This window comes from Tetrao urogallus (assembly GCF_951394365.1).
Source record: "Tetrao urogallus genome assembly, chromosome: Z".
NCBI classification, from domain to species: domain Eukaryota; kingdom Metazoa; phylum Chordata; class Aves; order Galliformes; family Phasianidae; genus Tetrao; species Tetrao urogallus.
This window is the reverse complement of record NC_136816.1, coordinates 68,986,285-69,000,604: the sequence shown is the minus strand read 5'-3', so window position 1 is coordinate 69,000,604 and position 14,320 is coordinate 68,986,285. Positions and strand designations below refer to the sequence as shown.

Genomic DNA, 14,320 nt, shown 5'->3' with positions numbered 1-14,320 from the left:
CCTCTCCTCTCCTCTCCTCTCCTCTCCTCTCCTCTCCTCTCCTCTCCTCTCCTCTCCTCTCCTCTCCTCTCCTCTCCTCATTTTTTCTGGTGGAGAGGCTCTTATTGGTTTTGTTGGCTTTTTTTTTCTTTCTTTCTTTCTTTTTTCTGATCATATTAAAACCTTTTACCAGATTTTTTTTTTTCATAGAATCATAGAACAGCTCAGTTTGGAAGGGACATCAAAGATCATTAAGTTCCAGCCCCCTGCTGCAGGGGGGCCACTAGATAATGTTTCTAGGGCCACATCCAAACTGGCCTTGAACACTTCCAGGGACAGAGCATCCATAACTTCTGTGGACAACCTGCTCCAGTACCTCCTCTTTCTCATTGTCAAAGTCCTTCTGTCCTGAGTACTTTCGGAAGTCTCTGGTGGTTGTTTCATACATCTGTCACTTGCTCAAACATAATTGGAGAGGACTTCCTGGAGGTTGATCTCTGATGAGAACTTGGCTCCATGCACACCTGCAGATCTTGGAAGGAAACCTTACCCCTTCAGAGAGAAAGTCTTCTTTCTATTCCATCAGAATTAAAGTCACAACACTGTTATCCTGAACTGTCTTCATGGCCATCACAATAAGGAGAAAAATATAGCTATCATTATGGGAGCTTTACACTGCATAGTTTATCTCTATAACAGTGCACTATGATGTGCCTAATTAGACTGTATCAGCTGCTCCACGTCTGCTACTAAAGGGAGACGTTCTTATTGTGTCTAGTCAACAGAGAGCACTCAGCCTGTGATTTAGCACTGAAATTAAATTTAAGCATAGTTTCCCATTTGATTATCAAGCTATGGGTGACTTTTAAGGATACTTTTCAATCTATTACCTCCACTAGCTGTAAACTGTCTCTACCACATTTTCTTTCCCTTTCATGGCAAATGCAGACTGAAAACTCATCCATTTAAAGTTAAAGGGGAATGAATCCAAATAATTCCAATTAGAGGATGGATACTTTTGCTGTTTGTTCAGTCTCCTTCCTTGACTGTCAGTTTCTCCTTCTGAGAATATCAATTATTGAGACATACTAAATGTGATTGGCTTGAATATACTGAAAGGAGCAAGACCTTCAGAAAGTAATATGGAATAAGAAGAAGGGGAAAAATTATTTTTTCCCATGTTAAATTGAAAAATTAAAGAGCTTGTGGTTTTATTTTGAGGAGAGTAGGGTGACTGCAACAAAGTAATCTTTAAAAAATTTTATATGTTCTCCCTATTCCCTTGTGCGTACTAATTTATTAAAATCGCTGAAAAGAAGACAAGTGCACTGTTCTTCTGAAACATATGCTACCCAAGAAATCTGTATAAAACTGTATCTGTTTTATGGGCAAAATATCATAACGGGGGTCAGAATTGAAAGGAATCCATATTCTACTGTTAAGTCACATACTGCATATTTTTTATATGCACGAGAAGAAGACGAGTGGGTCAAGATGTGGTTTCCTTGACAGTCTATGTGTATTGTGTTCCTCTTGGAAATGCCTACAGTTTGGACATGCTAAGCCTATGGGCAAGCCTAAACCTTCAAAGATTTCTTAACTATACATCAGAGAGATGATACGATTACAGGTATTGTGTTGTAATTTCAAAGAAAATATTCTCTGCATAACAAGCACTACTGCTGCAGGAACTGGCAGGTTTTCAGAATACTGCAGTAAGAAGGAATAATCTGATCACAGCAGATACATGCACAACTGATAGAAGATACTGCAACATTCACCAGTTATATGAGAAGAGGAGAATATATGTGGAGGGAGGTGTGGTAGGGTTTTTACTCTGCCATAATCTGACAGGGATTTATCGTTTTCAGTTAAGACAGCTTCCTGGAAGAAGCAAATATATGTGATAGATTAGAATATCTCTGAAGTTCTGCTGATCTGTAAAGCAATGATCTTTTTGCTTTTTTGGGCTTTGCTATGATTGTCTTCCATACATTCACACAAAGACAATGAACCCTTGCAGCAGCATTTGCAGGGAGGTGACTTTCTGGTGTGAATACAGACTGGGAGACCGCTTCTGAATTCAAGTCAGGCTAAAGAATAGAAAGTCCTTAGTACTTTTATACCCCTTACCTGAAGTACTTTCTACAGAGAAATGTGTGAGATCTTCAGCATGGTATGATTGTAGGGTAAGGTAAACTTGTTCCCAGTGCTGACATGGAGCTGGAGTAGGATCTCATGACCCACCTTGTTGTAATTTGTGTGTTCTGAGGATCCCAGATACTACACATCTCTTTATATCTAATATGTAGTATATAGTCAAACAAAAATAAACACTTGTATCTTTGCTGTTACTCACTTTTTGCAAGGGCCAAGTGGAAGTGATGACTGCTTAATTTCTAGACTCTTGACTATTGACCTACTAAAGAGAGCTTCAGTGGTTAATTTACTGAAATGGGTGACGATAGGTTTATTCCACATATCATTTTTAAACAAATCTTTTGGGAAACACTGCTTTTACTGAGGTGGTTTCTTTTCTGCTATTGCTTTCAGGCTGTGCCTTCCTAACATACTGCGAAAGGGAGTCTGCTCTAAAGGCCCAGAGTGCACTGCATGAACAGAAGACACTGCCAGGGGTGAGTTCATATTGATTTTTTTTCTGTTTTTTTTTTTTTTTTTTTCTAAAAATCTAGAATTGATTACATGTGCAGTTCCCATCTTGAGTTTGGAAGCATAATGTCTCTGGTTGCTTGTATGTTTCACTATTTACACTGTGCTAATAAAATCAAGATATCACCGACACATCCAAATCATATCCATGCACAAACAGAAAAGGCTTTTCTTGGCTCCTGATAAGAGCAAAGCAATAATAAACTTGTTGTGGATTAGATTCTACCAGATTTATTCAGATGAGGAAAGGCTTTAAGCTTATGACTGTTATAGTGAAGTATTAGAACTGTTCACAGGGTGTTAACTCTTACTGTTTTTCTTCTCTGAAGCAAGGTATGGTACTGAAAAATCAAGAAACAGATCACATTATTGAGTTATCACAGAAAGAAAACATATTCTTGATGACAAAGTGGTTTGACTCAGTTGCTTTAGTATTCAAACAGCTGTAGCAGATTGGAAAGGCGGTGAGACAAGAGAAAGAGAGAGAGGAGATGAGCACAAGATAATGAGGAAAATTATTCACATGAACAAGATCTAAGGTTCAGACAACACTACCAGAACTAAAAATAGAATCAATATTACGTGGGGAAGACCTTCTCTGCTGGGAAGGGTTTCCAGTTTAGCAGTAACCAAAAGAAGGGAGAGAGAGATTATTTAAATTCAGTTGTGGTATACAGATTGGAAACATCTGAGTGCAGGATTCCTGTACACTGCAAACCAGAACAAATCTGATTTGATCCTAAAGCCAGTGATCAAGTAGTTAACACTGAGATCTTGAATGTCTCAGTTTTTGCCAAAATCAAGGAGAAATTGATCCAAGGTTTTGTTTTGTTACTTCATATATTACGAATGAGTCCTGTTTACCCGTAACCCACCACTTTAAAAAACCTAAGATAAACCAGTTGCTCTGTTTCTGAAGAAAGTGTTGATTCTGCTCTGCTTGTTTCCATCATCCAGAGTCTATTTACCTATCTCTTTGCCACCTTGCCATTGCAGAGATGCCCACACACTTGCTCATCTAAGTCTATCTTTGCTTTAAAGGCCATACCTTATGTAAATACGTACATACTTCATTCCCTAAAAATATATTTCTGTCAGCTGACAACTCCCTCAGAAATTTTTTTTTCTAGAAACCCATTAACCACAGATTGAAAGTTAACATTGGATGTTAATGTTCAGACTTATTTTTATTTTTAATGTTGATGTTTAGGTTTATCTTTTTTTTTTTTTTTTTTTTTTTTCTTCCTATAGTTAATGTTTTCTTTTATCATTCAAGAATTAAGGTCTGTAAGTACATAAAATTAAAAATAAATGTTTGTGTTGAATTGGGATGTCTAAAGTATTTTACCTGGATTTTTTTAAAATAAGCTTGAAATGTTTATTAAAACTGGAGGTAACTTTGTTACAAATAGACTTCTTTATATGTGTATATTTCTGAATCCTGGCTTGCATTTTAGGGATTCCAAATCACAAAACTCTTATCATAAAAATTGTTGCTTTGGACGGTGACAAAATTCCACCAGTTGAACTGGCATAAAGATGCATTTCACAGATTATATTGTTTGATTCTATAATACAGATAAAACATTTGTTCATTGGTTTATGTCACTTCCATCCCATACAGATCATACTGACCATGCTGATTTCAGAATGCTTCTTTTGATTTGCTTTTAAACTTTGAAATGACACATCGGTATCTGATTAAACTGAGAAAGTGAACCCTCTGCAATTGTAACCTGGATTTTGACAGTTCTGAGCACTGACTCTCCCTTTCACTTCTCATTCTGCTTGTCTCAGGATAAACTGTTTTTCACCAGCAAACCCTCTGCATACAGTCTTCTGCCAAGTTTCTGAACTCATCCTCTGAATGATGTCACTGTAGTTTATTTAAGGAAACCAGCCTTGTCTCTTGATAAACTATTATGCCTGGATACTGTTTAATGATTCCTATGTGAGTAGCTAAGAATTATTTATGACTTACCTGACTGTGCTGGATTATATGCACCAACAATATCAAGAATAGTTCATCATCATAAAATAAAAAACATTCATAAAGGACAAGCGTCTAAGTCTTCGTTCACATGAGTTCAAAAATGACACATATATAACCCCTTCTCTTGACCCTCAAGTGTCCTTGACACAGACAGCACTACTCAGAAAGTATCAAAAATAATTAACAAGCCTGAGGTAGGAGGGGGAAGTAGCACTACTGTGAGCCGTTAAATCAGAATGCTTCTTTCCATCAGTAAACTCTATATTTGTCTTCTCCTACAATATTGCTGTTCGTGATCATTGTATTCTAAAGCAGAAAATTGAGTCATTTTTAATAATATGCACATGAATGCTAATGTATGGAAATGGTGAGGCATTAGGAATTTCTGTCCAGATTCAGACACCTTGCCTCTTAGCTATGTGTCACTGTGTTTTTAGTGGAGTGGCTACATGCACATATTTTACAGTAATTACTTTCTGGATGTGCTTTGTAAGATGACAGAAATATGTTTCACATATTTTTATGTTATATGTGGGACATAAAGTCATCTTGTGGAATAATCAAAAGACTTCCAGGCAGGTATGTGTTTATTAATAAAGTCTTTATGGCACTTTGTTTTTGGGCAAGAAGGAATCATGAAGTAACTAGAGTGGAATGTAAAACATAAAATTATTAGTCGAATCCTCTTCCTCTAAATGAATTAGTCTCTTTTGGACCGTTTGAAATTATCACCTAAAATTGAAGGTTAATGTAGGAAGGTGTGTGTGTATGTTTAAAGAGCACTTTTGCGAGCATCGGACATCTCAAATTAAAGCGTTTACTTGTGATTGTTTATTTTACATATAATAGAGTAGCTGGATGATGAAGTATATTAGTTCTTTAATAATTTATAGAAATGCTTTGATGTTGCAGTAATTACATTAAAGGTCACATATCAAAGGTAATTTGGTTGAGCAGCTGTGATGGTTTCTCAGAAGCAATCAATATTGCTGTCCGTGGTGCTGATTTCACCAAGGGGACTGCCAGATTAAAGGAGGCTTATTACCAGCCAGACAGGCACGAGGGAAATCAAGAACAGATTGGAGAGATGCACAATTCTCTTTCCCCACCTATAATTAACACTGTTCGCCATAATCTGTGCTAATCCTTCATAGTGGGAAACCACATTTATTTCCAACATCATAAAAAGCAAATTAGGCAAGGAAGAGTAATTTGGTAGAGAGGAAAGGAGAAAGGGAAAGTAAAAGTTGATTCACTCATGGGATTTCTGATGCTGATATATCTCTCAGTGATAAAATTCAGCATTAGAAACACAGTCTTCAGTTTTGGGGAAAGCATGGGTTGGAGGTGGGGGAGTGATCTAGATAATGACAGTGAAAGGATGTGAGAATTATCTGCCAGCAAATTTTGTATAATATTGTCTATTTGCCCCACGAACCTCCACAGGAAATGAAATCAGGGAAATAAAATTATGTTTTAAGTGTAGTCATTTTGATTGCAAATTATCATGAAGGCAACTTTTTCTCCCTTTTTTTTTTTTTTCTTTCTGAAGCAAATGGCAGAGGATAATGCTGAGGAATGTAATTACACTACCAAGATCTACTTTTATTTATAGCACAAATAAACTGATCTCATATTTGATAAGCACAGCAGCGCTGCTTCATTGTGAGTCTCAGGCACTGCCAGTGAAAAGTCCATGTATACTTGGTTGGAAGCACTGCCTCTTTGCATAATGTTAAAACCTCCCTGTAATACTTGCACAAAATAACTATGAAATTAAGTAGCTAAGAAAATGTTAACCTCAGCAATTCATAGGGCTTACTCAGGTTGCGAAACAGACCTGGTATTCATAGTGTAGCTATTCCTCCTAAAAGGGAGAACATTACTACCTAAGGGTTTAATACATTTCTCAGTCCGTAACGTTAGTTTTCTGGTTTTCTATCTTTTCCAACATCTTGATAAATATGCATTCTGCCTTATTCATCATCACTTCTGTTAAACAAATAAATAAACATACATCTTTAATATTAGAAGACAGGTATAAGTTGTGTTCAGGTCCCAAACAATTTCACTCCATCTTGTCATTCTTGTCTGGTTTAAAATCTTATGTGTATGTGAGGAGAGACTGTTGAGAACCAGGGGTGGAGGGAAGAGATCTTGCAAATCTGGCTTCTCTTAAATCTCTGTAATGAGGCTTAAATAAGACATGAGTGTCATGTGGACTACATTGGTCTTGCACATTTAGCATTAATTTCACTGGTCAAGAAGAACTTTCTATAATTTTAGTCTATACTTCGAAGGTTTCAAAGTTGTTTGGTTTTTTTTTCCCCAAAAAGCTTATTGGAAAACCATTAAGCCACATATCACTCTGCATCTGTTTTATGCCAGAAATTGGTATTATATTCTTGCATCTTCCCATTTCAAAAGTTTTATCTACCAATGTAAATTGCAATTTGGTCAGCAGCGGCAGGCTGGATGGGTTCCATTGATTAAAGTAGCCTGCTGAACACACAGCCTGCTCACCATGCCCTTTAGATTTTGAAAGAAAACACATTTAATTGTTCCCCTGGGAGAAACATGTCTGTTTTCTGAAGTTAGAAATGAAGATGAAAAGGAATAAAAACAGATTTGAGGTAAGAGTCTTGTAAAAAACAGTTCTGTAGAAATTCTCTAGTACTCTAAAATTTGTGGGTGTCAATGTCATGGTTAAAAAGATTTTTTTTTCTCTCTTGTTTCCTCCTTCTGACTGACCAGACAGTAAAAGGATTTTTGGATTTTGCTTTGGAAAGAGGAGGAAACGAGAGAGAGAGGAAACTATATGCACTTTCCATTTACTAAAAACTCCTGTAGTTTGACAGTGCTGTTCTGTTCGCCAGATGAGATGAAACACCTGGGTCCTATCTGCTTGGTAAACATTAAAGTTCCATTTCACTAGTTAAAGATTGGCTTCTGTATCGCTACACAGCAGCCTCTGGAATACAAAGTAAACTCTCTCTCTACCACCCAGCCCAAAGAGCACAGTAGGAAAAGGATACAGAGCAAGCATTGTGGCAGAACCAGTGTGTTGGATGCATATTCTTATATCTCTGCTAAGACTGGTTTATTCACCACAGTTGTGGTGGCTGACCAAGCTTATCTTGAGATATGCAAAATGAGAACCATGCTTCTCAACTGTTTGCAGTTTGGTGACACTTGTAAAATGGAGTACAAAAATAAATGCAGGAGGTTGTCTTTCTATTTGTCACCGTTAGGCTCTCAAAGGATGATTTCCAAGTTATTCAACAAAAGCTTTTGCTGGACCTTCATTTGCTTTGTGTTATTCAATGACAACTTTTTTTCTCTGACATGTCTGCCATAGGAGGATCAATCTAATTTTATGTACAACTGTAAAGATGAATGATAAGTAGAAAGGATTCAGGCAAGTACAAGCTGAATAAATTATAAAGGGCAAATGATGACAGGACTGGGGGTCCCAAGAGGCAGTGATATGATAACAGAAACTAAAGACGAATTTATGATGGATGTAGTTAGCATGTACTGAGGCTGTTAATTCTTCAGGGTAGTTTTACAACTTCTTGTGATTGGAGCAATCAAAGTATTTCATTTTAAAGAGATGCTGTATATTTTCACTTGTCTGTTCTGCATATTTGTATGTATGGCCTCATTTATATGCATAGCAGTAAACTCCCATAGGCTAGTCAAGCTTACCTTCCATCAAAGAGCTGCTATTCTCCAAGCCATCGTACCACCATTTATGCATAAATAAATAGAGAATGTGTAACGATTTGAGGGCAAACCTGGATCTCAGTTTAAAAAAAAAAAAAAAAAAAAAAAAAAAAGACAGAACTTTTTCATTTTCATAGCACACTGCAAAACACTGCAATCAAACCAGTCCGGATCCTGCAGCAGCTGAGCAACTTCAGCTACCTTCAAAACTGAATCTAGGGACTGTAGTAGCTCACAGATCATTGATGAAAAACTATATATAACAAGTTTCAGGTAGGTCAAATTTTGGGCTTAAGCTTCTTTACAAGCAGCTGATGCAGCCTCATAAAGTTGGAAGCAAGTCTCATCTCAGAGCAATTCTTGATTGCCTTTCATTCATACTCTTATTTCTATCTCTTGTTCTTTATTATTAAGGATATTTACATGAAAATGATCTTCTTTCCTCCCTCTGAAGAGTTTTCTCTTGACTGTGAGTAATGTTTACCCTGGCCTACATTCATGAATGCCATGGGTTTGATTCTGACTTCATTTACACAAGCGTAAATCAGCAGTGATCTGATTGAGGTCAAGGGATTTATATGGCATAGGAAAGAGCAGACTCAGCTATATTTGTCACTGCTGAAATGATGTCATCATGAACCATACCACAGCTCTAAAAGAGGAAGCAAATTTCTACCAAGAATCTTTGCATTCGAATATCTGATCTCACAAAATACTGAGCATCTCTGACACCTGCTGGGCCATTCAGTAGCTCTCCTGGGTTTTTACTACAGAGAAGTCCCAGCTTGGACTCGTAGGAATTAGAGATGGCTGATTCCTTGGCGTTTCAGTGGTGTCAGTCATTAGATACTAATGAGCCCTAAATACTAGGTGTCTGGTTTGCAGTTGTATCGCCCTACTTATTAAGGGAAAAATGGGATACAACCAGGAATAACTTCCAAGCAGTAGACCTTCGATTCTAATTCTATATCTTCATAGAGAGAAAGGGCAGAAGAAAAACAAAACAAAACAAAAAACCAAACCAAAACAACAACAACAACAACAACAAAAAACAGGCACAGTTTAACAGTCAATTAACTTTTCATCTGTTCAGTCATAGGGCTGATAGTGTGCGTGATACTACTAGTGTGATAGGAAATAGTCACTGTTTATAAGGTAACCTCTCTGTAAATAACTACTTCCCATATTTGCACTGTATAGTAATGGAAAAGCCTGTAAAGACAGATCTGTCATGCACGACCAGCATAATATTGCAATAAAGCACTTCAGTGAAGATGCTGTATAGTTATGTGACTCACTTTCATCAGTGGTAACATGTCTACCTATACTATTAGTTTAATAGTTTTAGCTGTACTTCCCATGGCTTACATAGGTGTAAGCTATCAAGTCTGTAATTCTTTATAGAGCAAATACATATCTCTAAACCCTTCAGATACACACAGTAATACAAAATTAATTCTGTCCAAAAATAAAGTAAAACAAAGTATAATAGGAGTTGAAGACCACACACAGAACTGACAGATCAGTTTTATGTGTCTGCCACCAAAATTATTATTGAAACACAGATATGTCTTAGCCTGGTTTAATTTAACTACCATATATAATATGAACTAGAACACTGCAGCACAGATTTTAAATGCTGTAGAGCAACTATACTTCATGACTAATTCCTGTGGCATAACATAATAAGAACTTGAATCATGACTGGAACATTATTTCTGTTGGTGCTCCCTATGCTAGCTGGGTTAGGAGCATATAAACATGTTGAATACACACTATCAGTTGTGTTGTAGACAAACCATATGCCTTGACACAGGAAACATGGTTGATAGATGCAAACCTATTCAGAAAGCTGTGTATCCTATATTAAATAACCTAAGTTCATGATCCATGCATTAAGCTTAAAACTGTGCATAAAGTTGAGAATTTCTTTTAAAGAATTAGCTGAGTTTCAATCCTTCTGGGAGTGGCAAAGATTGTCCCATTATCTACATATGGATAACTTTTGATAAGACTTGACATAATGTAACCCATTTAGCTTCTGTGCTTCACTTGTGCTATTCTGTTTGGCAAGAGGAAAGTTGTGCAAAATGACTGGTCATGAGATTGCACTATCAGTTCAAGCAAGTAGATATCTGAAGTGACTTTGCTCTGTTGAGTAGCTGCATTGAGAGCTTTATAGTGGCACTGCATGTATGAGCAGCTGCACTTGGCAGGTTCCCAGTAATGTCAAATCTTTCTGATTAGTTTCTGTAAGTACAAGGACAAAATTAAGCCTAACCTATTTTTTTTCAAATAAGAAAAGTGCATTTCCCATTTTTCTCTTTAATAGGAACTTCTTATATCTTGTTTCCTATTCCTTTTTTCCTCTTCCCATCATGTCACCCCTTCAAAAAATCTTGTCTCATTAAAATACAACTCCTTTTAAAACTATACACCTTCAAATTCCTTTGAGTTATGTACTAAATTTTGACCTTGAGATTCACATATTTTCATCTCTGAATGAAGTCACTGTTGCTAGAATGTAGTTAGTCTCCTCTTTCCCCCCTAGGTATTTTGAACTGCAATCCTCAAAGTCTCTGCTAGTTTCCACTGTATATTTTCTTTGACATGTTGAGTGAATTTTTTTATTTTTTTATTTTTTTTTTAATCACTGTCTTTCTAGGTAGGTTTTGGCAGAGCAAGTCTTGTCCAGCCATAACTAATCCATTTCAAGCTCAGGTTGCTTCCTTAAACAAATTGAGTGAATTTATTTTTCTCTTGTTGTATGAATGGTTCAGTCATTTCTTTGTTACTGTAGAGACTTTGCATGGTAAATATGTAGCATGTAAGGCGTGTCAGCATGAACTTCTGATTTCATTTATAGCTTTGATCAACAGAACAGCACTTTGGATCCAAGGTGGTAAAATTTGAATCAGATTTTCTGGGCTGTTTTTTATATGGATGACTTACAATCAGCCTCACTGTCAAGAAATTTCTTGGTAAACATATGAGAGATTGCATGTCTTTTGCATTATTCAGTGTCTTTTTTTCAATAGTCTCATTAGTACCTCATATCTGGCCAAAAATCATTGTCACAGAATCATAGAATAGTCTGAGTTAGAAGAAGCATTTAAAGATTGTCCAGTCGAGTTCCCCTACAATGAACAAGGAAACCTGCAGCTAGATCAGGTGATCAGAGCCTGGTCCAGCCTGACCTTGAATGTCTCCAAAGACAGGGCATCTGCCAACTCTCTGGGCAACCCAATTCAGCACTTTATTAGATTATTATAAAAATCTTTTATATAAAATCTAAATCTTCCCTGTTTTAGTTTGAAACCATCTCCTTTTATCACAACAGACCCTTCTAGAGACTCTTTCTTACAGCCCTTGTTTAAATATTGGAAGGCCACTGTCAGGTCTTCCCAGAGCTTTCTCTTCTCCAGGTAGAACAGCCCCAGGTTTCTCAGCCTATCCTCTTAGGAGACAGTTACCGTGGCCCAGGTGCAAGACCTTGCACTTGGGTTTGCTGAACCTGAGGTTCTCTGAAGTCCAGTGCTTGAGCTTGTCTCTCTGGATAGCATCCTGTCCCTTCGGCACGTCAGCTTCATCATGCATCTGGTTGCTGCTGAGGGTGCATTCAACCCCACAGTTGGTGTTATTGATGCAGACATTAAAGAGCATTGTCTCAGTACTGAGGGAATCCACTCATCACTAATCTCTTTCCAGACACTGATCCATTGAGGAGTATTCTCTGGGTACAGTGTTGCAACCAGTTTCTCATCAGTCCACTCATCAAATCCATCTCTCTCCAGTTTGGAGAGAAGAATGTTGTGGGGGACTTTCCTGAAGCCATCCTTACACAGCATAACAACATCCAGAGTACTCCCAGAGTACCAGTCTCTGTTTTCAATGCCTGTGCAATTTCTTCTTGCTCTCCAGTTTCATCAGCAGGACCCAGTTAAACCATGCTGTAGTCTTATCTTCTTTTCCATACTTCCTACACTCGGGAATGGAGAGCTCTTGTGCCCTAAAGAAAACTTCCTTAAAGATCTGCCAGATTTGCTTCCTTGTTCCTGAGGATTTTCCTGGGAAGCTTTGTTGACCAACTCCCTGAAGAGCTAGAATTTGTCTTTTCTAAAGTTTGGCACCCTGATTTAGTATCTTTGTCTGTTCCATATCCCTCAAGAGCGTGAATTTCACCATTTCACGGTCAGTACAGCCTAGAAAGCCTCCAATCCTTTCACTTGTCTTTGTGACCAACAGGTTCAGTACTGAATCCCCCCTAGTGGTAATGTATATTACTTGGCTCAATAACTTAACCTTAATGTATTCCAGGAGCTTCCTTGATTTCAGGCAGATCACCAAACTACTTTTCCAGTGTGTTGAGCTGGTAGAAGTTTCCCAACAGGACAAGAGTCTGCAATCTTGTCTCCTCCTGTAGCTGGAGGAAGAAGGCAACATGAACAGGCTCTGCTTGATTGGGTAACTTGTAGTAGACACTACTCACGAGGCTCTTTTTGTTGCCTCAGTCTCTAACTCGCACCCAGAAACTTTCAGTTTTCTCATGGCCACTCCTCAAGGACAGCTATTCAAACTCCATTCCTTCCTTGGTGTAGAGGGCAACACAATCTTTCCTACTTCCTCACGTCTCCCTTATGAACAGCCTGTAGCCATTAATAGCCACGCTCCAGTCTGGGAATCATCCCACCAAGTTTCAGTGACAGAAAGTACATTATGATTTCCTAGTAGTACAGTAGTTTCCAAATCTCCCTGTTTGTTTCCAAAGCTGTTTGTATTGGTGTAGAGGCATTTCAGCTGAGCAGCAGGCTTTTTCATCTTCTTGGAGAATAACACCTTAATTTCTTTGAATTACTTTTCTTGAGTTTTCCAGTTGCCTTCTCCTATTGCATCAGTGGTCCCTGGATCATTGTCTCCTTTTATCCTCAATTCCATCTTACGTTGCATGTTTGTCCTTGCGACCTCTTTTATCCTTTGCTGGAAACATTCACATAATGTCTGCCTCATGAAATAAATTGAGATTATAGCTGCTAAGGCAGAATACCATGCTTCCCAACTACTTCTGCCTGAGAGATCATGGTTTTTTTTCCAGATGAGAGGAGAGACTTTTCTGCATTTGTGATGCTATGTGTATAGAGTTGGCTTGTAAATCTGATATTTTCTGAAATCATGAGGCCCAGTATATGTGCTCGTGTTACCCCCCTACCCCCAGAAAAAAAGACAGTCAGGAGAGGTTTATTCATGCAGTAGTCTCTTCTCTGTTTCCATTTTTGTAGTACAACTGGGAATTGATTTGTGTGCTTGATTTGTGTAGAGGGAGGGAGATGTGGTGGGGAAGCCTCACAGGCTAGCCTTTTGGACAACAACGACTTGCAGCGACATCTTCTTTGACTGGCAGTACTGTATTTCTGGGGAAGTCAAGTATGGCATGTCATTTGCTTCGAGCAACAAGGTAGTTGCTGAGGGAATCTTGGCAAAAAAATTTTGTTCTGGGCTCAATATGGTTTTTGTAAGTTGTATTATGGGCTCTATGAATGTGAATGAGTGAAAAGCAGAAATGACCCCCTGCAAAGAGAATGTCTCAGGTGCCAATGGAGATCTCAAATTTATCTCTGTTGGTTATGTGTTTGTCTTACATTTTTATTAAGCCTTAAACCTTTTCCATCTGCACTCTAAACTCAAGCTGCAATAGTAGAGTGGTAATGCTTCTAAAGTGAGCCTGTCCAAAATAATTTCATTGTCCTTGTTGAGTGAAGTGCAACAATTAAGCAGACAGCACAAATGGGTCCAGATAAATTGGGTATTTACAATTATTTCGGTTTGGATAATCTAATGTGATGTTCACTGTGCTGCTAAGAAATGTGCTTTCCAGTGAGGGAGGCTCTTATTCTGTTCTCTTGTTTACCAGGCGTAAATTCAGAGCTTCTCTGTGGACTCTTGTGAAGTTTAAGC

The 14,320-nt window shown here is 37.9% G+C and overlaps 1 protein-coding gene across 20 annotated transcripts in view; it reads left to right on the top strand.

Moving 5' to 3' along the window:
* The window catches only part of CELF4 (CUGBP Elav-like family member 4), a gene marked incomplete at both ends in the record, with an annotated part of 677,504 nt that overhangs the window by 92,258 nt on the left and 570,926 nt on the right, over positions 1 to 14,320 (top strand). For all 20 annotated transcript variants that reach the window (XM_079548776.1, XM_079548766.1, XM_079548777.1 and 17 more), the window contains one exon: positions 2,533 to 2,615. In XM_079548776.1, the coding sequence (XP_079404902.1) occupies positions 2,533 to 2,615 (83 nt within the window). The remainder of the gene's footprint in view (positions 1 to 2,532; positions 2,616 to 14,320) is intronic.